The following is a 24,527-nucleotide window of genomic DNA, read 5'->3' on the forward strand; positions in this document are numbered from 1 at the left end:
AAGAGGAACAAATTTTCTCCTTCCTCCTTGTGACACCCTTTTAGATATTTGAAAACCGCTATCATGTCCCCCCCTTAATCTTCTTTTTTCCAAACTAAACAAGCCCAGGTCATGAAGCCTGGCTTCATAGGTCATGTTCTCTAAACCTTTAATCATTCTTGTCGCTCTTCTCTGTACCCTTTCCAATTTCTCCACATCTTTCTTGAAATGTGGCACCCAGAACTGGACACAGTACTCCAGCTGAGGCCTAACTAGTGCAGAGTAGAGCGGCAGAATGACTTCACGAGTTTTGCTTACAACACACCTGTTGATACAACCTAGAATCATATTTGCTTTTTTTGCAACAGCATCACACTGTTGACTCATATTCAACTTGTGGTCCACTATGACCCCTAGATCCCTTTCCGCCATGCTCCTTCCTAGACAGTCGCTTCCCATCTTGTATGTATGGAACTGATTGTTCCTTCCTAAGTGGAGCACTTTGCATTTCTCTTTATTAAACCTCATCCTGTTTACCTCTGACCATTTCTCTAACTTGCTAAGGTCATTTTGAATTATGTCCCTATCCTCCAAAGAAGTTGCAACCCCACCCAGTTTGGTATCATCTGCAAACTTAATAAGCATACTCTCTATCCCAATATCTACATCATTGATGAAGATATTGAACAGTACGGGTCCCAAAACAGACCCTTGAGGAACTCCACTTGTTATCCCTTTCCAGCAGGATTTAGAACCGTTAACAACAACTCTCTGACTACGGTTATCCAGCCAATTATGCACCCACCTTGTCGTGGCCCTATCTAAGTTATATTTGCCTAGTTTATCAATAAGAATATCATGCGAGACTGTATCAAATGCCTTACTAAAGTCTAGGTATATGACATCCACCGCTTCTCCCTTATCCACAAGGCTCGTTATCTTATCAAAGAAAGCTATCAGATTAGTTTGGCATGACTTGTTCTTCACAAACCCATGCTGGCTATTCCCTATCACTTTATTACCTTCCAAGTGTTTGCATATGATTTCCTTAATTACCTGCTCCATTATCTTCCCTGGGACAGACGTTAAACTGACCGGTCTGTAGTTTCCTGGGTTGTTCTTATTCCCCTTTTTATAGATGGGCACAATATTTGCCCTTTTCCAGTCTTCTGGAATCTCCCCTGTCTGCCATGATTTTTCAAAGATCATAGCTAAAGGCTCAGATACCTCCTCTATCAGCTCCTTGAGTATCCTGGGATGCATTTCATCAGGACCTGGTGACTTGCTGACATCTAACTTTCCTAAGTGATTTTTAACTTGTTCTTTGTGTATCCTATCTTCTAAACTTACCCTCTCTCTGCTTGTATTCACTACATTAGGCACAACTCCAGACTTCTCGGTGAAGACCGAAACAAAGAAGTCATTGAGCATCTCCGCCATTTCCAAGTTCCCTGTTACTGCTTCTCCCTCCTCACTGAGCAGTGGGCCTACCCTGTCCTTGGTCTTCCTCTTGCTTTTAATGTATTTATAAAAGGTCTTCTTGTTTCCCTTTATGCCTGTAGCTAGTTTGATCTCATTTTGTGCCTTTGCCTTTCTAATCTTGCCCCTGCATTCCCGTGTTGCTTGCCTATATTCATCCTTTGTTAGTTGTCCTAGTTTCCATTTTTTATATGACTCCTTTTTTATTTTGAGATCATGCAAGATCTCCTTGTTAAGCCAAGCTGGTCTTTTGCCATATTTTCTATCTTTCCTACACAGCGGAATTGTTTGCTTTTGGGCCCTTAACAACGTCCCTTTGAAATACTTCCAACTCTCCTCAGTTGTTTTTCCCTTCAGTCTTGCTTCCCATGGGACCTTACCTACAAGTTCTCTGAGCTTATCAAAATCTGCCTTCCTGAAATCCATTACCTCAATTGTGCTGGTCTCCCTTCTACCTTTCCTTAAGATCATGAACTCTATTATTTCGTGATCACTGTCCCCTATACTGTCTTCCACTTTCAAGTTCTCAACTAGTTCCTCCGTATTTGTTAAAACCAAATCCAGAACAGCTTCTCCTCTGGTAGCTTTTTCAACCTTCTGAAACAGAAAGTTGTCTCCAATGCAGTCCAGAAACTTATTGGATAGCCTGCGCCCCGCTGTGTTAGTTTCCCAACATATGTCTGGATAGTTGAAGTCCCCCATCACTACCAAATCTTGGGCTTTGGATAGTTTTGTTAATTGTTTAAAAAAGGCCTCATCCACCTCTTCCACCTGGCTAGGTGGCCTGTAGTAGACTCCTAGCATGATATCACCCTCGTTTTTTACCCCTTTTAGCTTAACCCAGGGACTCTCTACACAGCTATCTCCTACGTTCATCTCCACTTCAGTCCAAGTGTGTACATTTTTAATATACAAGGCAACCCCTCCTCCCTTTTTTCCCTGTCTGTCCTTCCTGAGCAAGCCGTACCCTTCCATACCAACATTCCAATCGTGCGTCCCATCCCACCAGGTTTCTGTAATACCAATGATATCATAGTTGTATTTATTGGTTAGCAATTCCAGTTCTTCCTGCTTATTACCCATACTTCTCGCATTTGTATATAGGCATCTAAGATACTGATTTGATCTTGCTTCCCTGTTGTGCCCTGACCCTCCTTTCTCCTTGCCATTATAGGCCGTAGTCCCCCCCATTTCCAACCCATCTCCCAGTCCCGCACATTCAGCACTTACCTGTGGGCTTTGCTCACCTGCCCCCGTCGAACCTAGTTTAAAGCCCTCCTCACAAGGTTAGCCAGTCTGTGTCCAAACAAGGCCTTCCCGCTCCTGGAAAGGTGAACTCCATCTCCGCCAAGCAGTCCTTCCTGAAAGAGCACCCCGTGATCAAGGAAGCCGAATCCCTCCTGGTGACACCATCGTCGCAGCCAGGCATTCACCTCCAGCTTTCTGCAACCAGTGAGGGCTGCGATTGCCAGTACCTGCAGGGGCACAAGTACCGATAGCAGTGGGGGCCAGCCAAGGGCTAAACCTCGCGGACCAGATTCGGCCCACAGGCCAATATTTGCCCACCCCTGGTCTTGATAGCTGGTGGGGGAAGGGCCTATTCACAGCAATGAGCCATTAGGGAAAACAATAGGCCTTAGGGAAATCGTATCTCCCACCTGCCGAGCCTTCCCCAGAGCTCTATGAGCAGTGCGTAAGCGATGGCTGCTGTGACTCGTCACCAGGCCACAGGGCTCCGGGCTCCATCTGGGGGGGTCCGTGTTTGCCCACAAGCCGGGTGGGGGCCACGCTTTGGAGCAAAGGGCTCCTGCCATAGGCTACAGCTACACAAGGTGGGAGCGGCAGCATCCCCAGTTCGGCAGCCCTGCCCAGAGGCGCCTGGAAACCCCTGGAGCAAAGGCTGGGGAGGGGCGGGGGGACGCTGAGCCAGCCTGCAGGGATTTCTGGCCTGTGCACCAAAGGCCTGGGGCTTCCACGCTGCAAAGCAAGTGCAGTTTGCCCTTAAGAATCTGCAGCTTTGTTATTTCTCAGGGTTAGAATCTGCTGTTCTTACTCAATCTTTTTCGTATATGCCACTTCAGTTTGTGTTTTTGTTTACTTGATAAGTGACCTGCTTTGGTTTGATCGCTACCATTTGTAATCACTTACTTAAAAGCTATCTTGTGAAGTTAACAAACATGTTTTTCTTTTCATCTAAACCAATGGGCACTGACTGGAGGCCTTGGGGAAAATGTAACTTGCCTACCACAGAGATTGACCAAGGGCAAGTCATGCCTGACCAGTTCACTTCTATGATGAGGTAAGCAAGGCTTTTGATACCGTCTCCCACAATATTCTTGCCAGCAAGTTAAGGGAGTATGGATTGGATAAATGGACTGTAAAATGGATAGAAAGCTGGCTAGACTGTTAGGCTGCATCTAGACTGGCATGATTTTGCACAAATACTTTTAATGGAAAAGTTTTTCCATTAAAAGGATTTGCTCAAGAGAGCGTCTGTACTGGCATGTGCCTTTGTGCAAAAGATTTGCTTTTGCACAAAAGCATCCGTGCCAGTGTAGACGCTCTCTTGCGCAAGAAAGCTCCGATGACCATTTTAGCCATAAGGCTTTCTTGCACAAGAAATTAACGTTGCTATCTACACTGGCCTCTTGCGCAAGAGGGCTTATCCCTGAGCAGGAGGGTAAGAGTATTTTCGCAAGAACCACTGATTTTGTACATTACAAAGTCAATGTTCTTGCGCAAATACTCGCAACCAGTGTAGACAGGCAGCAAGATTTTGTTTGCGCAAAATCATGCCAGTCTAGATGCAGCCTTAGGCTCAACGGGTAGTGATCAATGGCTCAATGCCAGGTTGGCGGTCAGTTTCAAGCAGACTACACCAAGGATCAGTTCTAGGGCCGATTTTGTTCAACGTCTTTATTAATGACCTGGATGAGGGATGGATTGCACTCAGCAAGTTTGCGGATGACACTAAGCTGGGGGAAGAGGGAGATACGCTGGAGGGCAGGGATGGGTCCAGAGTGACCTGGACAGATTAGAGGATTGGGCCAAAAGAAATCTGATGAGGATCAACAAGGACAAGGAGAAGTGCAGAGTCCTGCACTTGGGACGGAAGAATCCCAAGCATAGTTACAGGCTGGGGCCGACTGGCTAAGTAGCAGTTCAGCAGAAAAGGACCTGGGGATTCCAGTGGATGAGATGCTGAATATGAGTCAACAGTGTGCCCTTGTGGGATGGTTTAGTTGGGGCTGGTCCTGCCTTGGGCAGGGGTCTGGACTCAATGACTCCTGAGGTCTCTGCCAGCCCTAGGGTTCTATGATTCACAAGTGTGTATTATTTTCTTCATATTGATGGAGAGGAGGATCGGGCATTAGACCAGTGGTGGGCAACTTGTAGCCCACTGGGGTTCTATGTGTGGTCCACGAGACATTTATGTGGCCCATGCACAAGGTTACCGTTTTTTCTGCTCTTGTTCTCCTACCAGTATTACAAAGGTGACACGCACCGGTTCAATGGGCACACCCCGCAATCTAGGTGCGCAAGCGCTGTGTGCAAAACTGCCCCATCCAGGAAGACCAATTTGGTTACGACAATCTTGCGGCCCACTGAGATGAAGGAGGGCCTCTCCTGTGGCCCACTCACTAGGCTAGGTTGCCCCTCACTGTTTTAGACTCATATACTGGCCAGATTTGCCTAGGGCAGGCTGGCACTGCTCTGGGCCCCCAGGCTGGGAAACTGGTGGTTAGAGAGCCTGCACATAACTGCAGCTAGTGTTTCCTGCCTGACCTGTGTGTTTGCTGGAGAGCTTGGCAGATTATCACAGCAGCACAGTGTGAAAGGGAGCCCAGGCTGATGGGTTAGCCAGGTTCAGTGGTACCCCACTTTCAGATGGCACCCACTTCTGTCTTAGTCTAGTTCCTCTAAACCAGGGGTGCTCAGCAGGGTACACAGAGATCTCCCAGAGGACTTCAACTCACTGAAATATTTACCTAGTCAGTTTTACAATTGGCTACGTAAAAAGCACTACCAATCAGCACAAATTAACCAAGTGATTGTGTGAGATTTTCTACTGCTCTATAGACTATATACTGAAAAGTAAGTACAATATTTATATTCCAGAGCATGTATTTTATAATTATATGGTAAAAATTAGAAAGTCAGCAGGTTTTCCAGTAGCAGTGTGCTGAGACACTTGTATTTTTATAAGCAAGGAGTTTTTAAGTGAAATGAAACTTGGGGTGCACAAAATACAGTCACCTAAAAAGGTTGAGAGCCGCTACTCCAAACAACATTCCCTCTCAATGTTCCTCTATAAACAACTGTTGGCTTTTTGATCTTGCTAGTTCCTGGACTTTGACCTTCCTGGTCAAAATCAGTTTCATAACTTGGCTGGAGCATGAAGGTGGACTCTTCAGCGCTTAGTAGTTTGGACAGTCTTGCTCAACAACCCTGAAGTGTTTACCAAGGGGTGAGGCTTTCCATGATCCTTTGTTTCCCTTTGCCTTTGTTTTTCCTGATAGCCCTCTAATTCAACTAATCAAACATTCAAGCAGTGTATATTCCACTAACCTTATCATAATCCTGCTCCATAAATCCACAGCACACCCGCATTGAATACAATGTGCCGATCTGCTCACCACATTTTAGAAAAGATACATTAGAATTAGAAAAGGTACAGAGAAGAACAAAAAGGATGTAAGGGTATGAAAAGAAGAGAGATTGAAAAGACCAGGGCTTTGACTAAGAGAGAATAGGGTAGAGGTCTATAACATGCAATCTTAGAATCCTAGGGTTGGAAGAGACCTCAGGAAGCTATTGGATCCAACCCCTTGCTCAAAGCAGGACCAATCCCAACTCAGTCATCCCAAGGGACTTAAAAACCTTTGTGGTGGAGAGTTCACCCCCTCCCTAAGGAACTCAATCCAGTGCTTCCCCACCCTCCTACGGAAATACTAATCTCCAACCTAGACCTCCCCCACTGCAACCTGAGACCATCGCTCCTTGTTCTGCCACCACTGAGAACAGCCTCTCTCCAGCCTCTCTGGAACCTCCCTTCAGGCTGCTCTCAAATCCCCCCTCACTCTTTGCTTCTGCTGATTAAACAAACCCAAATCCCTCCGCCTCTCCTGGTAGGTCATGTGCTCCAACCCCCTCATCATTTTCATTGCCCTCTGTAGTGGGGGCCCAGAACAGGAGGCAACACTCCAGGGCTACGTCTAGACGGGCATGATTTTCCGCAAATGCTTTTAATGGAAAACATTTCCGTTAAAAGCATTTTCGGAACAGAGCGTCTAGATTGGCAGGAAGCTTTTCCGCAAAAGCACTTTTTGTGGAAAAGCGTCCGTGCCAATCTAGACGCGCTTTTCTGCAAAAAAGCCCCAGTTGCCATTTTCGCAATCGAGGCTTTTTTGCGGAAAACAAATCTGAGCTGTCGCCACTGGCCCTTGTGTGCAAAAGCTTTGTGCAAACGTACTTTTGCCCGAACGGGAGCAGCGTAGCATTTTCGCAAGAAGCACTGATTTCAGACAGGAGGAAGTCAGTGTTCTTGGGGAAATTCAAGCGGCCAGTGTAGACAGCTGGCAATCTTGCCAGTCTAGATGTGGCCTCACCAGTGTTGAATAAAGTCACTAGCGACCAGCTCCCCGGGGCAGGTGGCCGATGCGGGCCCACACCGGTTGCCATAGCGACCAGCTCCCCGGGGCAGGTGGCCGATCCGGGCCCACACCGGTTGCCATAGCGACCAGCTCCCCGGGGCAGGTGGCCGATGCTGGCCCACACCGGTTGCCATAGCGACCAGCTCCCCGGGGCAGGTGGCCGATGCTGGCCCACACCGGTTGCCATAGCGACCAGCTCCCCGGGGCAGGTGGCCGATGCGGGCCCACACCGGTTGCCATAGCGACCAGCTCCCCGGGGCAGGTGGCCGATGCGGGCCCACACCGGTTGCCATGGCGACCAGCTCCCCGGGGCAGGTGGCCGTTGCGGGCCCACACTGGTTGCCATGGCGACCAGCTCCCCGGGGCAGGTGGCCGATGCGGGCCCACACCGGTTGCCATGGCGACCAGCTCCCCCGGGCAGGTGGCCGATGCGGGCCCACACCGGTTGCCATGGCGACCAGCTCCCCGGGGCAGGTGGCCGATCCGGGCCCACACCGGTTGCCATGGCGACCAGCTCCCCGGGGCAGGTAGCCGATCCGGGCCCACACCGGTTGCCATGACTACAGGGCTATGCTTCAGCCAGCTCTGCGGCGAGGGCTGGTCGCCCAGGCTATTTATAGGGCACCTGACTGAGGGGCGGGGACTCCGCGTCCCACAAGCCCCGCCCACTTCCGTGACACGCCACTCGGGTGCCAATGGGGGGCTGCCACACTGCAGATCCGGTTCGGGGGGCGGGATTTCCGGTCTTGTCGCCGCCGGAGTCGAGTCGGGCCGCCGCCGCGGAGGAAGCGAAGCAGGAGCCGCCGCCCGCCCCGAGCCGCCCGCCCGCCATGGCCCTGCCCGCGCCCCTGCCCGCGGCGCTGCTGCTGCTCCTGGCCCTCGGCCCCCGGCCGGGCCGCGCCTCCGACGTGCTGGAGCTCGGGGACTCGGACTTCGAGAGCGGCCTGGCCGAGCGGCCAGGGCTGGTGCTGGTGGAGTTCTACGCGCCCTGGTGAGCCCCGCCCCCGGCCCCGCCCCTCTCGACCCCCCCCCCCCCCGGGCTGGTGCTGGTGGAGTTCTACGCGCCCTGGTGAGCCCCGCCCCCGGCCCCGCCCCTCTCGACCCCCCCCCCCCCCGGGCTGGTGCTGGTGGAGTTCTACGCGCCCTGGTGAGCCCCGCCCCCGGCCCCTGGCCCCGCCCCTCTCGACCCCCCCCCCCCGGGCTGGTGCTGGGGGAGTTCTACGCGCCCTGGTGAGCCCCGCCCCCGGCCCCTGGCCCCGCCCCTCTCGACCCCCCCCCCCGGGCTGGTGCTGGGGGAGTTCTACGCGCCCTGGTGAGCCCCGCCCCCGGCCCCTGGCCCCGCCCCTCTCGACCCCCCCCCCGGGCTGGTGCTGGGGGAGTTCTACGCGCCCTGGTGAGCCCCGCCCCCGGCCCCTGGCCCCGCCCCTCTCGACCCCCCCCCCCGGGCTGGTGCTGGGGGAGTTCTACGCGCCCTGGTGAGCCCCGCCCCCGGCCCCGGCCCCGCCCCTCTCGACCCCCCCCCTCCCGGGCTGGTACTGGTGGAGTTCTACGCGCCCTGGTGAGCCCCGCCCCTCTCGACCCCCCCCCCCCCCCCCCCCCCGGGCTGGTGCTGGTGGAGTTCTACGCGCCCTGGTGAGCCCCGCCCCCGGCCCCTGGCCCCGCCCCTCTCGACCCCCCCCCCTCCCGGGCTGGTACTGGTGGAGTTCTACGCGCCCTGGTGAGCCCCACCCCTCTCGACCCCCCCCCCCCCCCCGGGCTGGTGCTGGTGGAGTTGTACGTGCCCTGGTGAGCCCCGCCCCTCTCGACCCCCCCCCCCCCGGGCTGGTACTGGTGGAGTTCTACGCGCCCTGGTGAGCCCCACCCCTCTCGACCCCCCCCCCCCCCCCCCGGGCTGGTGCTGGTGGAGTTGTACGTGCCCTGGTGAGCCCCGCCCCCGCCCCTCTCGACCCCCCCCCCCCCCCCGGGCTGGTGCTGGTGGAGTTCTACGCGCCCTGGTGAGCCCCGGCCCCTGGCCCCGCCCCTCTCGACCCCCCCCCCCCCCCCCCGGGCTGGTACTGGTGGAGTTCTACACCGCCCTGGTGAGCCCCGCCCCCGCCCCTCTCGACCCCCCCCCCCCCCCCCCCGGGCTGGTGCTGGTGGAGTTCTACGCGCCCTGGTGAGCCCCACCCCTCTCGACCCCCCCCCCCCCCCCGGGCTGGTGCTGGTGGAGTTCTACGCGCCCTGGTGAGCCCCGCCCCCGGCCCCTGGCCCCGCCCCTCTCGACCCCCCCCCCCGGGCTGGTGCTGGGGGAGTTCTACGCGCCCTGGTGAGCCCCGCCCCTCTCGACCCCCCCCCCCGGGCTGGTGCTGGTGGAGTTCTACGCGCCCTGGTGAGCCCCGCCCCCGGCCCCTGGCCCCGCCCCTCTCGACCCCCCCCCTCCCGGGCTGGTACTGGTGGAGTTCTACGCGCCCTGGTGAGCCCCGCCCCTCTCGACCCCCCCCCCCCCCCCCCCCCGGGCTGGTGCTGGTGGAGTTCTACGCGCCCTGGTGAGCCCCGCCCCCGGGCCCTGGCCCCGCCCCTCTCGACCCCCCCCCCCCCCCCCCCCCCCCGGGCTGGTGCTGGGGGAGTTCTACGCGCCCTGGTGAGCCCCGCCCCCGGCCCCTGGCCCCGCCCCTCTCGACCCCCCCCCCCCCGGGCTGGTGCTGGGGGAGTTCTACGCGCCCTGGTGAGCCCCGCCCCCGGCCCCTGGCCCCGCCCCTCTCGACCCCCCCCCCGGGCTGGTGCTGGGGGAGTTCTACGCGCCCTGGTGAGCCCCGCCCCCGGCCCCTGGCCCCGCCCCTCTCGACCCCCCCCCCCCCGGGCTGGTGCTGGGGGAGTTCTACGCGCCCTGGTGAGCCCCGCCCCCGGCCCCTGGCCCCGCCCCTCTCGACCCCCCCCCCGGGCTGGTGCTGGGGGAGTTCTACGCGCCCTGGTGAGCCCCGCCCCCGGCCCCGGCCCCGCCCCTCTCGACCCCCCCCCTCCCGGGCTGGTACTGGTGGAGTTCTACGCGCCCTGGTGAGCCCCGCCCCCGGCCCCTGGCCCCGCCCCTCTCGACCCCCCCCCTCCCGGGCTGGTACTGGTGGAGTTCTATGCGCCCTGGTGAGCCCCGCCCCTCTCGACCCCCCCCCCCCCCCCCCCCCCCCGGGCTGGTGCTGGTGGAGTTCTACGCGCCCTGGTGAGCCCCGCCCCCGGGCCCTGGCCCCGCCCCTCTCGACCCCCCCCCCCCCCCCCGGGCTGGTACTGGTGGAGTTCTACGCGCCCTGGTGAGCCCCGCCCCCGGCCCCTGGCCCCGCCCCTCTCGACCCCCCCCCTCCTGGGCTGGTACTGGTGGAGTTCTACGCGCCCTGGTGAGCCCCGCCCCTCTCGACCCCCCCCCCGCCCCCCCCCCGGGCTGGTACTGGTGGAGTTCTACGCGCCCTGGTGAGCCCCACCCCTCTCGACCCCCCCCCCCCCCCCGGGCTGGTGCTGGTGGAGTTGTACGTGCCCTGGTGAGCCCCGCCCCCGCCCCTCTCGACCCCCCCCCCCCCCCCCCCGGGCTGGTGCTGGTGGAGTTCTACGCGCCCTGGTGAGCCCCGGCCCCTGGCCCCGCCCCTCTCGACCCCCCCCCCCCCCCCCCCGGGCTGGTACTGGTGGAGTTCTACACGCCCTGGTGAGCCCCACCCCTCTCGACCCCCCCCCCCCCCCCCCCCCCGGGCTGGTGCTGGTGGAGTTCTACGCGCCCTGGTGAGCCCTGCCCCCGGCCCCTGGCCCCGCCCCTCTCGACCCCCCCCCCCCCCCCCCCCCCGGCTGGTGCTGGTGGAGTTCTACGCGCCCTGGTGAGCCCTGCCCCCGGCCCCTGGCCCCGCCCCTCTCGACCCCCCCGCCCCCGGGCTGGTGCTGGTGCTGGTGGAGTTCTACGCGCCCTGGTGAGCCCCGGCCCCTGGCCCCGCCCCTCTCGACCCCCCCCCCCCCCCCCCCCGGGCTGGTGCTGGTGGAGTTCTACGCGCCCTGGTGAGCCCCGCCCCCAGGCCCCGCCCCTCTCGACCCCCCCGGGCTGGTGCTGGGGGAGTTCTACGGGCCCTGGTGAGCCTTGGCCCTGCCCCCAGACCCTGCCCCTCTCGACCCCCCCCCCGCCCGGGGCTGGTGCTGGTGCTGGGGGAGTTCTACACACCCTGGTGAGCCCTGGCCCCGCCCCTAGGCCCCGCCCCTCTCGACCCCCACCCCCCCACCACCGCCCCCTGGCCAGGGCTAGTGCTGGGGGAGTTCTACGCGCCCTGGTGAGCCCCGGCCTCTGGCCCGGCCCCCAGGTCCCCCCGCCCCCAGCCGGGGCTGGTGCTGGGGGATTTCTAGGCGCCCTAGTGATCTCCGGCCCCGCCCCCAGGTCCCCCACGGCCCAGCCCCCCCGATTCCCCCGGCTGGGGCTGGTGCTGGTGGAGTTCTACATGCCCTGGTGAGCCCCGCCCCCTAGGTCCCCCCCCCCGGCTCCGGCCCCGGTCCCCCGGCTGGTCACGGGTTTCTAGCGGGAACCGCAGCTTCTGTGTGGGCTGGGGCTGAGGCTTTGCCGCTAGGGGCTTAGAAGATGAGTCGTTGGTGGATGCCCCGCGGGGGGGTCCCGTTCCCTGCACCTTGGGGGGGGGGGTCGTGCGTTCTCTTAGGCTGCTTCTACACTGGCAGCTCCTTGCGGAAGAGTAGCCCTTCTTCCACAGAAACCTGCCGGCTGCCTACCACAGAGCGTTCTTCCAGCAGTACATGTACAGGACGGCGTCGGAAAACAGGGCCTCTTCTGGAAGAGTATCTGAGTGGTAGCCGTGTTAGTCTGGCGAGGAGTCCTGTGGCACCTTATAGACTAACTGAAGTGTTGGAGCATAAGCTTTCGTGGGCAGAGACCCACTTCCTCAGAACTCTTCGGGAGGAGTTATTCCTCTCCCCACGAGGAATAAGCCTTCTTGCGCAAGAGCTCTTCCACAAGAGGCCAGTGTAGCCAGGCAACATGAATTTCTTGCGCAAGAAAGCCCGATGGTTAACATGGCCATCAGAGCTTTCTTGTGCAAGAGAGCGTCTACACTGCCATGGATGCTCTTGCGCAAAAGCACATGGCGGTGTAGACTCTCTCTTGTGAAAGAGTTTTTGCACAAGAATGCTTCCGCAAAAGAGTGCTTGTGCAAGAAGCTGGCAGTGTAGACGTAGCCTTATACTTCTGAATTGGTATGCAGCTTCAGAAATATGAGTATTTCCTAATCTTCACATATTAAAAGCAAAACATCCCCTTGACTCTATGGAGTAGTGAATGTCAGCAACTCACTGAGTACATTTATGTAGCCAAACCAATGTATTAATACCTTGTTTGTGACAAGTGGAGCAGCAAATCTTGGTCACTTATATGGATTCTTTTGAAGTAAGGAGAAATGGACAGGCTTTCATTTTGGTTTGAGGAAGAGAGCAAAAGAAACCTAGGATTTCTTGGAACTTTTGAACTAGGTATCATGGATATAGTCCCCTTTGTTCTGTGCCACTGGATTTTGCAATATATATCTCAGTAAACCTTGCCAAAAGATGGAAAGCTATAATGTGTCATGGATAATGTTATTGGCAACAGAAGATGTTTGACTAATGTCGCCATTTTGTTAGTGTGTGTTACTGATTAGCTGGGATGATAAAATAGAGGTTTATTTTTACTTTCAGTTCTGTATGGCGTTACTCAACTGCCAGGCGACGAGGAGTCCTGTGGCACCTTATAGACTAACTGAAGTGTAGGAGCATAAGCTTTCGTGGGCAAAGACCCACTTCGTCAGATGCATGTGCTCCTACACTTCAGTTAGTCTATAAGGTGCCACAGGACTCCTCGTCGCTTTTGCAGATTCACACTAACACGGCTCCCCCTCTGATACTCAACTGCCAGGATTATTCAAATCAATTTAATGTATCTGCTGTTGAAAACTACAGAAGTTTGTAAACTAGAAAGCAGTTCACTGTCTAAGAGCTGCAAATACAACTTGCCATGTGTTTCAGGCCTGTATTATGCATCAAATGTTATTGTGATCCTATAGCTAGTGTACTGAAAATTAAGTTATGGTATTAGTGTGTGTATCTTAAGTCTTATTCCTGCGTCTCTTAGCCTGAAATGAACAGAAAGTGAGGACATGGCAGGTCCATTTGCAGTAGCTAAATATCTTGACTGGATGATTGATTAATACTTGATTTCAGACTTAACTCCTGCCCACTGAGCTGACTAGAATTAAGTTAGCGTTGTTGAGCAGCTTCAGGAAGAGAGGAACACGCTGGCATATAGTCTAGCAAATACAGTAATATTTCTGGGAAGGTCAACATGTTGTTTTCTTCCCACTCTGCTCCAAGAGTGGAGCTCAAGAATATGGGGAGGATTAAAGTCCATGTGATTTCCCCATTTCTTTCCCTCAGTTTTTGTCTGAGCTCCAAATTGAAAATCCTTGGAAGCCTCATTGTTTCTGTGCAGACTGTTAGGGTCAGTTGTCCGTGGCCCTGTGGCAATCCTTTGTAACTGGAAACGTGGCATCTGCCCACTTGTGGGGAGGCATTTCTTTGTAATCTGGCACTTCCTTTTCAGGTGTGGGCACTGCAAACGACTAGCCCCTGAGTATGAGGCTGCTGCTACCAGACTGAAAGGAATTGTCCCTCTCGTAAAGGTGAGGACCTGGCCTGTGTTAACTGTTCTGTGGCAGGTTCCCTGCTCTGATTGGGCTGGAATGTTTTGTGGTGGATTTAAATGGTGTTTGGCGCAGGCAGATTTGATACCTGTGCTTGGGGGTGTGCCCTGACGAGTGCTTCCAGGGTTTCCATGGAGATTTGGGGTCTGACTTAATTTTCTCTGCTTCATAAATGTGAGGGTGTGGGTTTCTGTTCTGCTCCATTTTGAGGGGATGGTCTACAGCAGTCCTCTGTGAGTCCCTGTGGCTTCCCCTAGCCCTTGCTCCACCTCTTCCTGCCCCTACCTTGCCCTTTCCCCATTGCATCCCTACCCCCAAGGGATGTGGCCTTGGAGGTTACTGGGGGCCTGGCGCAGGGTGGCAGCAGGGGCTAGGCTCCCCTGCACTCCCGGCAGCAGTGGGAGCTGCAGGAAGCAGAGCAACACAGCAGCTTTTGCTGTGCTGTCCTCTCCACTGCACTGCCCAGGCTGGAGACCCTTGGAGCTCCCCTCCTGCAGCCCTGCCAGAGGGGGCTGCCCGCTGTTCCATTAGGAGGATCTGAGGAGTGGTACTGGCCTTGAGGCCTGGGTCCTGCCCCAGACCTTACGCAGATTTCCCCCCACGGAAGGCAGCGTTGCACAAGTAGCGTGCTGGCTGTAGAGCCCTGGACCCGCAGCTGCAGAAAGGAGCTGTGGCTTTCTGCATTCACAGCTGCAGCTGCGGAGCCCTGCAGCTCTAAAGCAGATCTCCCCAGATTTGCAGGGCTGCAGCTGCCTGGAGAGCTCTGGGCATCCATCGCTCTTGGATAGGAGGGGTCAGTTCCTACACAAGGCAAGCTGCAAAGCCGGTCCCTTTCCTGTTGGAATGAAATACACTTTTTTGCACACAAGTACCCAGGACTCGAGACAGACGAGGGGCGTGTATCTGTGGTAAATGACAGAGTGTCACTTACCACAGATGTAGGGGGCTGGGAGGCCTTCTAACGTGCTTGCCTCTCCTGCCCTTCCCCCTGCAGAATCCAGAATACCAGGAAGGCGTCTGCATGCAAGCAAACTCCCTCTCTCTTAACTGGTGACGGAGGAGCCCTCGAAGGCCCGACTTAGCTTATTCCAGCTGGCCCACGCAGAGATGTGCATACAGCACTGCCGGGGGGCGGGGCGCTGCTTTCAAGGGAAGCTCTCTCATGAGGAGGAGGTTAAGAAGTAAAAGGAGCCCTAATCCACTAAGCCAGTGCCTCGCTGTAGTTGTCTTCTCATCCGCCCTGTTCCCATTGACTCCTCTTGGCCCCGCTGGGCTTTCTTCTGTTTTAGCCATCTCTAGGCACTGTTACACTGGCTGCTTGAACGTCAGGGTGCATGGCCGTGTGTCTGTCTTCCAGAATGTGCTTCCCTAGCCCTGTTAGCCAGGCTAACTGTCTTCAGGCTTCCCAGCCACCCCGTGGGTGCAGAAATCTGGCCTATAAGCTTCCAGACCATGGGTACCATCTGCTGCAGATCTTTCTGTGTTTCTCTGCTCCGTAAGGAAGCTGCCATGTGCCCAGGTTCTCATTTGTGCCGCGTGCTGACACTGCAGGACTGTCGCGGTGTTAAGGAGCAGTATCTCTCTTCCTCAGGTTGACTGTACAGCAAACTCAAACACCTGTAACAAATACGGTGTCAGTGGCTACCCTACCCTGAAGATTTTTAGAGATGGTGAAGAGGCAGGGGCCTATGATGGTCCCAGGACAGCTGGTAAGGAACGGCCTGCTCCTTGATTGAGCTTGACCTGTTGCCATGGAGGTGGGAGTATCCTGGCTGCGTGGCCAAGAGTTACTAGGCTTGACTTGTCTGTGAGGGGCGAGGGAGATGGGGTGGAAGCCGTGTTCCCGGTAGACGAGGGATGTGGATGGTGAGCCAGTTAATCAGGAGGGGCTCACTGCAGGCAGGGGCTATTCCAGCCCAGTGGCCAGAGCAGCCCACCCGTTCAATGTGATTTTGAACCAGTTACCCAATGAAACGGGGTTTTACGTTCCTCCGGAAAGCTGAACACTGGGGCAGCTGCTCAGGAGAGATTCAAATGCCACCCAGCTGATTAGCACAGTGCCCATGCATGTGTTTCTGCTGGTGGTGCACATCCACACATGCCTTGATGCACAGAACAAAATTAATTCCACACATGGTGGAAAAAGTATAGGGAGATTGGATGGAAGCCCTGGAGAGCTGAGTATGTAACGGGTTCCTGGTAAAGATGAGGCACTGCAGTAGGGATGTAAGCGACTAGTTGACTGGTTGCTTCCCCCTCCTTGCCGCCTCTATCAGAAAGAGGCAGCAAGGGGAGGGAGTGTTGAGGGGAGAGCCGGCTTAAAAGCTGGTTCCCTCCAGCTCCTGAAATGTACAGGAGTCCCCAGCATGGCACTGCCGCCTTTTGAAATGTAGCAACAGCTGGGCAGGCTCTTGCTACATTTCAAAGCGGATATGCCCTTATCGACTACAAGCAGTCCCCGGGTTACGTGGATCCGACTTACATCGGATCCCTACTTACAAACGGGGTGAGGCAACCCCGCACTAGCTGCTTCCCCCCAGCAGACCAGAGAGACGCGAAGCTAGCGCGTCCCCCCAGCAGACCAGGGAGACGCGGAGCGGCTTTTCTCAGCAGGCACCTCAGCTTGAGAATAAAGGACTGAGGGAAGTGAGGTGTGGGAGAATAAAACTGAGCTCTGGAGAAATGTGTGGCTAGAGTTTCCCTACAATATGTACCAGTTCCAACTTACATACAAATTCAACTTAAGAACAAACCTACAGTCCCTATCTTGTACGTAACCCGGGGACTGTCTGTAATTGAATAGTTAATGGAAATTCCATTGAGTATTCAATTAGTTGATTGATCGAATTGTAACATCCCTACACTGCAAGCCTACCTTGCCTGCAGCATGTGGCCAGCTGTGGGAGGGCTGAAAGCGTGGGAAGGAGGGAACAGGTGTTAACTTCATTAGCCTGGTACAAAAAGGCATCTGCCTAGTGTCTAAATTCCATTGCAGTGCACCTGCTGCCCAAGGCTCCTTGTTGAGAACCACTGCACTAAGCAACCAGGGGCACGCACACTCCAGGAGGAAGGCAGAGTGGGTGTATCAACCTAGCTAGATATTTGCCTAGTGCTAGAGCACATACATGAAAATCACTAGCAAAGTCAGTAGAAACTAAGATTTTCCACAGACAGCAATTTGTTTTTACTGGTCTGTGTCCTGTACATTGAAATGTAAGTACAGGCAGTCCCCGGGTTACGTACAAGATAGGGACTGTAGGTTTGTTCTTAAGTTGAATCTGTATGTAAGTCGGAACTGGCGTCCAGATTCAGCCGCTGCTGAAACTGACCAGTGGCTGACTACAGGAAGCCCGAGGCAGAGTTGCTTTGCCCTGGGCTTCCTGGAATCAGCCGCTGATCAGTTTCAACAGCGGCTGAATTTGGACGCCTGGGACAGAGCAGCTGGGGCGCTACCGGGTTGGTCCCTGCAGCGCCGCACCTCAGCGCTGCGGGGACCAACCCGGCAGCACCCCAGCTGCTCTACCCCAGGTGTCCCCAACTCTGCCTCCAGGTTCCTGTAGTCAGCGCTGGTCAGTTTCAGCAGCGGCTGACTTGGGGACGCCTGGGGCAGAGCAGCTGGGGTGCTGCTGGGTTGGTCCAGTAGCGCCGAGGAACAGCGGTGCGGGACCAACGCGGCAGCGCCCCAGCTGCTCTACCCCAGGCGTCGTCGGTGAGAAAAGCCTGGTCTGCTGGGGTGGGGGGGTGCACTAGCTGCGCCCCCGCCCCCCAGCATACCAAGGAGACGCGGGTGGCGGGACCGCCGAGACGCACCGCGGTCCCGCCCGCATCCTCCGTGGCTTTGCTCCGCATCTCCCTGGTCTGCTGGGGGGGCCAGCTGCGGCTGTACCGCTGCCGGTGTCCTCGAGGCTTTGCTCCCCGTCTCTCTGGTCTGCTGGGGGGGTTCCCTCTCCCCCGGCAGACCAGGGAGACGTGGAGCAGCTTTTCTCACCCCGGAGGACACGGGCGGCGGGACCACGGCGCATCTGGGCGTCCTGCCGCTCCCGTCCTCCGGGGCGAGAAAAGCTCCGTTCGTAACTGTGGATCCGACATAAGTTGGATCCGCGTAACTCGGGGACTGCCTGTACAATATTCCAATTGATTTATTATAGGTAAAAGTGAGTACGCATTTTTCAGTAAGTGGGCTGTAACATTTTTGTATTTGGTCTAATTTTTCAAGCAACTAGTTCTTAATCAGGGTGAAATTTAGGGCATGCAAGACACAATCTGACTCCTGAAAGGGGTACAACAGTCTGGAAAGGTTGAGAGCTGCTAGCTTAGTGCTCCAAGGTCAGAATTCAGAATATATGCAAAGACGCTGTTGATGTAACCCCGTATGCTGCGATGCTCATCACAACATTTAGCTGGTTAAAATCCAGTTAAGCTTGTTACAAAGCCTGCAAGGTATGTAACTCGTTGAGAAGGAGTAAGAGGTGAACAGGTCCTGCGGGGGTGTTCGTACTCTGGGAGTCCTCTATGGATCTCTTCCAGCTCAACTGGCTTTCATAGCAGTTCCACAGTGCGATTGGGATGCGTACCTGTTTGCTTTGAGACTTGCCTGGGGTCCTGTTTAGCTGAACAGGCAGGTGGACAGGGATTGTTTCTGCACCTAGAAGCTTGGAATCTGCCTAGAAGTCCATAAAAGGCATCATTCTAACGCTGCTGTGTACGTCTCTTCCTCCTTTCTCAGATGGGATTGTCAGTCACCTCAAGAAACAGGCAGGGCCTGCCTCAGTGGCTCTCCGCTCTGTGGCAGACTTTGAGAAATTCATCCGTGACAAAGATGCTTCTGTGGTGGGTGAGTAGCACGGGCCAACACAGCCTCTACGCCACATTGGAGACCTCGTCCTGGGCGAGTCCTGCCTTCCAAGTCTGCCAAGGACTTCCAAAGCAAGTTGCTACTGCTCTCAAGCTTGTAAATAGCAAGAGACCTACCCCTCCTTGGGCGAACCCACTTAGCAGTCCCCTCCCACCCACTCGCCACTCAAAGCTCATTGCTTTGGGCTCTTGGAGCCACATGTGAACATCCAGGATTATATCGCAAGATGCCCTGCACAGAGTATCCTGATTTCACCCCAAAACACTCGTGCACTGACACCCACTCTGACTGGGTAAGGATTTTAGATCCCTGTTTCTTAATCTTTGGGGTACCATGAAGGGGCTTGCTAAATGTCAGGGTCTGGCTCCGATCTACGACCCAGCCATTGAGGGAACTCTGCCTTAGCAGCGGTGTGCCAAAGCTGCCTGGAGGGAAATAGCCCAGCACCAGTATATCTGAGGAGGCAAGCGGTGAGATTAGCTGAGAATACTGCCTTGGTGTGCAGAAAGGGTTGGCTTTTCCCTTCAGAGTCAGGGTTAGTGGTGTTGGAGTGTAACCAGTAAGCCTCAGCTTACCGGTTAACGGTCTGTCGCGCTCAGCTGGCTCCTGGGGAGGGCGAGGGCTGCGGCTGGGGATTGGTCTGGCTCCTGCTGGCACACAGGAGGAAGGAAATGCTGGTCCGCTCCTTGCCGAACAGAGGAGGTTGAGCTGGGCAGAGAAGAGCCTGTTCGGAAGGGACAGATTCTTAGGCAGGCAGGGTCAAGTCAGTTAGCGAACTGGTGTCTGCTGAGGCAGAGATTCTGCAGGGTCACTGTCTTGCTTTGCTCCAGGCTTCTTCAAAGATGCATTTGGTGACGCGTATACAGAGTTCATGAAAGCAGCTAGCAACCTGCGAGAGAGCTACCGCTTTGCACACACCAGCGAGGAGGAGCTGATCCAGAAATATGAGCCAGATGGCGAGTAAGTGGCTCTGGCCCATGGTTATGCTGTGGGAAATGAGGGCAGCTGTGTTACTCTAAAATTAGCCCTGCTGGGTCCTTGAACGGCCTTGGACCAGCCTGGCTCCATCCTGCTCTTGGGCCCTTGAGCCCCCAGAACCAGGAGCTACTGCGAGTGGGTCGTGTTTCTGGGGAGGGATGGGGGAGAGACGCTTACCTGGAAACACCTGTAAAATCACCATGGGGCCTGCTGAGCTGTTTGTGTCAATTCCTGCCTTCCATGGAAAGTTGCTACTGTAGGAGGACCTGGACTGTGTTTTTCCTTTATGACCAGCCCTGGTCTTCCCTTGTCACCATGGGGCGGAGGAGGGGGATGCCAGACATCTTGCCCAAACCTGGGCCACAGGTAGCTTTGGGCAGCCCGTGGATGAGCCCGTAGTGTACTTCGAAAGGCTGTAGTGGGTCGGGGTCTACAACTCTGCCTCTCACTTGCCCTGAGGCTGCTAGTTCCTCAGTTTCACCTGTTCCCCATCTCTGCTCAGGGGTCTTGTCTTGTTCCGTCCCCAACACCTGGCAAACAAGTTTGAGGACAGCACTTTGCGGTACACCGAGGACACAATCACCAGTGGCAAGGTCAAGAAGTTTATCCAGGAGAACATGTGAGTGACGCCTAGGGTGGGTGGCTTGTGGATAGCTAGTGCTGCCGCCCGTCGTTCACGCTCCGCTGGGTTCTCTGCACTCAGTGGCTGCTGGGCGTCGAGCTGGCATTCTGGCCCCTGGCTTGCTCGCTCAGCGTAGGTCAGTGTTTGTAATGCACAAGAGTAGGTCCCTAATCTGATCCAAACCCAGGTGTGACTGTCTGGCCAGCCGCGGTAGCAGAATCTGGATGGACCTGACGCACAATGAGCTACCTGGAAGAAAACGCTTCTCAGGCCTGCTGGATCTCAGCAGTTCAGGCCTGGGGGCTTGGTGTGCTGCAGGTTCTAATCGCTGCTTTTCTTGCTAGCTTTGGCATCTGTCCACATATGACAGAAGATAACAAAGACCTGATCCAAGGGAAGGACTTGTTGGTGGCGTATTATGACGTGGACTACGAGAAGAATGCCAAGGGCTCCAATTACTGGCGCAACAGGTGAGCAGAGGAAGGTGGATCCGCCTCCAGTCTCTCCCCTCGGCTGCGCACGGGTTTGGGTGGGTCCTGTTTGCGTAGCAGAACGCTGCCTCCCGTGGGCAAACTCGGGAATCGTGCTGGACTCCGGTAAAATCTGCCTTCGCATGGCTCTGGCCGCAGGGCATGCTGCCTCTGCAGCCAGGCGCTACAGGCCCCTCCTGACTCCGGAAGCCTGGCTCTCCCAGCTCATGCGTCTGCAGCAAGCAGTGGGTGTTTCCATAGCGGGGCGGCCAGCTCGCGCGTGTGCAGCTGAGGCCACCCTTCTCAGGAGCTCTGTCAGCACACTGAGGCTCATGCTCACTGCCATGCTTTGTACTCCTCTCACTGCCGCCGCCAGGGCCCTGCTTGGGCGGAGCTGACAGAGGGGCTCGGGGACATGAAATGCAGAAGAGAGGCTCCTTGCACTATGCATTGGGAGATCCCTAGGCTACACCCAGCTTAGTAGCATGGGTCGTTCTTTCCTGTTACTGCTCTGCAGAACCTCCGACCCAGCAGCTCCCCCACACGTTCTTGTCTCTGGCTGCTCACGATCAGCTGGGAAGAGGCGGTGCTCCTGCCGTCTGTAGGCGTAACAGCACCATTTCCTCTGCTTTCCTCAGAGTGATGATGGTGGCGCAGAAGTTCCTGAATGCGGGACACGTGCTGCATTTTGCTGTTGCTAATCGAAAAACTTTTGGCCATGAGCTTTCCGAGTTTGGCCTGGACAGCAGCACGGGCGAGGTTCCTGTCGCTGCCATCCGAACCGCCAAGGGAGAGAAATACGTCATGCAGGAGGAATTCTCGTAAGTCCTGGGCCTGGTGCCCCCTCGGGTCCAGTCCCAGCCAAACCCTCTGCTGGCCTTGCTGGGAGGAAACCTGAGCTGTGCGTGGTGTGGCAAGGCAGCAGCGGTGGCTGTAGCCCGCGCCTGCCCGTGGGCCCTTACAGGCCGTGGGAGGGTTACGTGAGGGGTTGCGGTTTCGTTCCGTCACACACGAGGTGGAGACTGGGGTAGAAAATGACAGGGCTGAACTCTCCTGAAAAGCCAGGGTGTGAGACATTGCGGGGTGCCCGTTCCCCCAGTAGGTCAGGCATGCCTGCTGCCCATGTTTCCCCCCCAGGAGATGGGCTGCAGGCTGAGTGGCCATGTGGCTCTTGGGTTTGGCACAGAGGCTCAGGAGCCAAGCGGCTTCTGGGTATGCTGCTGTCTGCGGGCAGGACAAGCTGTCTTGGGACATGTGGGCGCGTTGGCTCTCAAGCGTCACCTGCGTTTGCTTTGTAGCCGCGATGGGAGAGCCCTGGAGAGATTCTTGCAGGACTACTTTGCTGGCAGCCTGAAGAAGTACCTGAAATCGGAGCCCATCCCCGAGAGCAATGACGGCCCTGTGAAGGTGAGTGCTGCTCAGCCCAGGGCCACGGGGCTGTGGCCCCCAGCTGGGACCATGCATGTGGAGCCTTCTGGGCTGGCTCCCAGGCTACCGCATGGGGCTGCTACTCCAGGGAATGCAATCTGCAGGTGGTGGTCGCTGAAAACTTTGAGGACGTTGTCAATGCGGAGGGCAAAGATGTTCTGATCGAGTTCTATGCGCCGTGGTGTGGCCACTGCAAGAACCTGGAGCCCAAGTACAAGGAACTGGGAGAAAAGGTAGGCCTGGAGCCCTTGCCTGTCCACTGTGCGTGCAGCAGGCGTCCTGCAGACCGCTCTGTCCCAGGGGGCTGCGCTCAGCTGGCAAGACCTCGGCCTCCTGACGGCTCTCCAAACCGGCACTGGCCAGGAGTAGTCAGCCTCTTCTGCCTTCTCCCCGCCCTGGAACCTAGAGCGTCTCCTTTGAGCCTGGCTGGAGAATGGTGTTGGTGCTGGGGTCGGCTATGGCACATCGGCATTCCCTGGCCAGTAACTGGCCCCGAGTGGCGGCAGGTCCCTGCCCTCTTCCCAGTCCCTCCTAGACAGATGCCTGCCCGTCCCGGGGTGTTAAATTCATCGACTAGTGGCTGGATTTTCCATCGAGTCGTCGATAAGCGGGGGAGCCACAGTGGGGTTAGCTCCTGGGCTGGGCCCTGCCTTTTAAATGTATTGAGAGCTGGCAGGCTCTTGCACACTTCAAAGGCAGAGGCGCGGCAGGGGGGACCCTGTGAGAGGCCGGACAGCTGATTGCAGGCTTCCCCTGCCCCCTGTGGAGATGGTGCTGGGGGGAACCAGTTAAGCCAGCTCCCCCTGGCACTGGCTCCGCTTTCCTCCTGCCTCTGCCTCTGCGGCAGCAAGGGAGGTGGGCGGCTAGTCGAGTGACCAGTCACTTCCATCCCTTGTCTGTCCTTTGTCGTCCTTTGTCGCCCATAGCCCCCGTTCTCCCAGTCCCGGGGGAGAAGTGCACCCAGCTGTCTACACTCACTGGAATGGCTCTGGTTTGTGGTAACACCCTGTTCATTAGGCTGCAGCGAGGCTCAGAGCCTGGTACAGTGTTCCTCGCACTGCTCCCCCAGGAAGCCTTGGCAGGCCGGGAGGAAGGGGTACCCTGGAAGGATGGCCTCCCAGAGGAGACACGGCTGTTACCAGTCAGCCAGGGTGCCTGAGGGCCTGAAAGTTATTCCTGCCTGTGTATCTCTGGCCGTAGCTTGCACCCTCCTTACTGCCCAGAGCAGCCTGACCTTGTCCTGCCAGGGCCTCAGGCCAGTGCTTGGACTGCTAGTATTACCATAGCGCCTCTGGCCAAGAGCCCCTCTCGGCCTAGTGGTGATCGGCTCGCTCCTGCCCACAGCTCAGCAAAGACCCCAACATTGTCATAGCCAAGATGGACGCCACAGCCAATGACGTGCCGTCTCCGTACGAAGTGCGAGGGTAAGTGCGCCGGCGTGGCGGCAGGGGCAGTCTGCACCGGTCACTGCGGGAGACGGGCGAGGCCGGCTCGGGGCTCAGTGGTCGTAGTGGCTGGAGCCGTGCCTTGCTCCAGAGCAGCATTTGGACTTGGCACAACTCCACTGAAAGTCTGCCCCTGCTCCTGTAGCGCAGCTTCCCGTGCAGCCTCCGCTTGCCAGAAGCTGGGCGTGGGCAGCAGGAAAGGGCCCGTTGATACTCCCTGCTGTGGGCGCTGGGCCCGATGGGCCTTTGGTCTGAGCCCTGCAGAACCTGTCCTTGGGCCCGTGGCTGTCTGCTGGGCCATGCCCTGCTGCTGTTCTGGCCCCTCCTTCAGGCGGTGATTGGCCGTGGGAGGACCCTGCGTGGGGCTGGAAGGCTGAGCACAGCGCTGAGAGCTGTCTTCTCTCCCCAGCTTCCCCACCATCTACTTTGCGCCAGCTGGTAACAAGCAGAATCCAAAGAAGTATGAGGTGAGTGGCTGCTTGCGGGGCTGGGGGCTGGCTGTGCAGCTCAGCGCGGGGGCAGGGGCAGTGCCTCTGGAGGCCATGGGGCAGGTCCAAGCTCTTGTGCTGTTTGCAGGGGGGCCGGGAGGTGAGCGACTTCGTTAGCTACTTGAAGCGGGAGGCCACCAGCCCCCCCGTGCTGCAGGAGGAGGAAAAGCCCAAGAAAAGGAAGAAGGCCCAAGAGGACCTGTGAAGTGTCGAGCTGCTCAATTCCCTGGTGGTGGAGGAGGGGCGGGGGCCGTGGAGAAACCGTGCCCAGTGCCCCGTGGGCTGGAGGGACCCAACTGCTGTACCTACTTGTTTGATTTGCTGCCCCAGGCCTGGGCGGTGGGGCGGGGAGGGGGGAGATGGGTTATTTTCTAATTTTTTTGTACATGTGGAGAAGTGAGACAATAAAATGGACCCTTCAACCCACCCAGCTGTGCCGGGCGCAGCCC

General features: G+C 56.9%; 1 protein-coding gene across 1 annotated transcript; it reads left to right on the plus strand.

The window, feature by feature from the left end:
* Positions 1-7,849: 7,849 nt before the first annotated feature.
* PDIA3 (protein disulfide isomerase family A member 3) lies at positions 7,850-24,504 on the plus strand. The gene is made up of 13 exons (XM_075918379.1): positions 7,850-8,103; positions 13,693-13,771; positions 15,384-15,501; positions 18,519-18,626; positions 19,478-19,607; positions 20,128-20,244; positions 20,592-20,717; positions 21,356-21,538; positions 22,016-22,124; positions 22,250-22,378; positions 23,490-23,569; positions 24,000-24,057; positions 24,167-24,504. Exons 1-13 carry the CDS (start codon positions 7,943-7,945, stop codon positions 24,281-24,283), a joined length of 1,515 nt encoding a protein of 504 aa, XP_075774494.1. The 5' UTR covers positions 7,850-7,942; the 3' UTR covers positions 24,284-24,504.
* Positions 24,505-24,527: the final 23 nt, after the last annotated feature.

The sequence above is a fragment of the Pelodiscus sinensis genome, unplaced genomic scaffold, assembly GCF_049634645.1.
Source record: "Pelodiscus sinensis isolate JC-2024 unplaced genomic scaffold, ASM4963464v1 ctg127, whole genome shotgun sequence".
In the NCBI taxonomy this organism is placed as follows: domain Eukaryota; kingdom Metazoa; phylum Chordata; order Testudines; family Trionychidae; genus Pelodiscus; species Pelodiscus sinensis.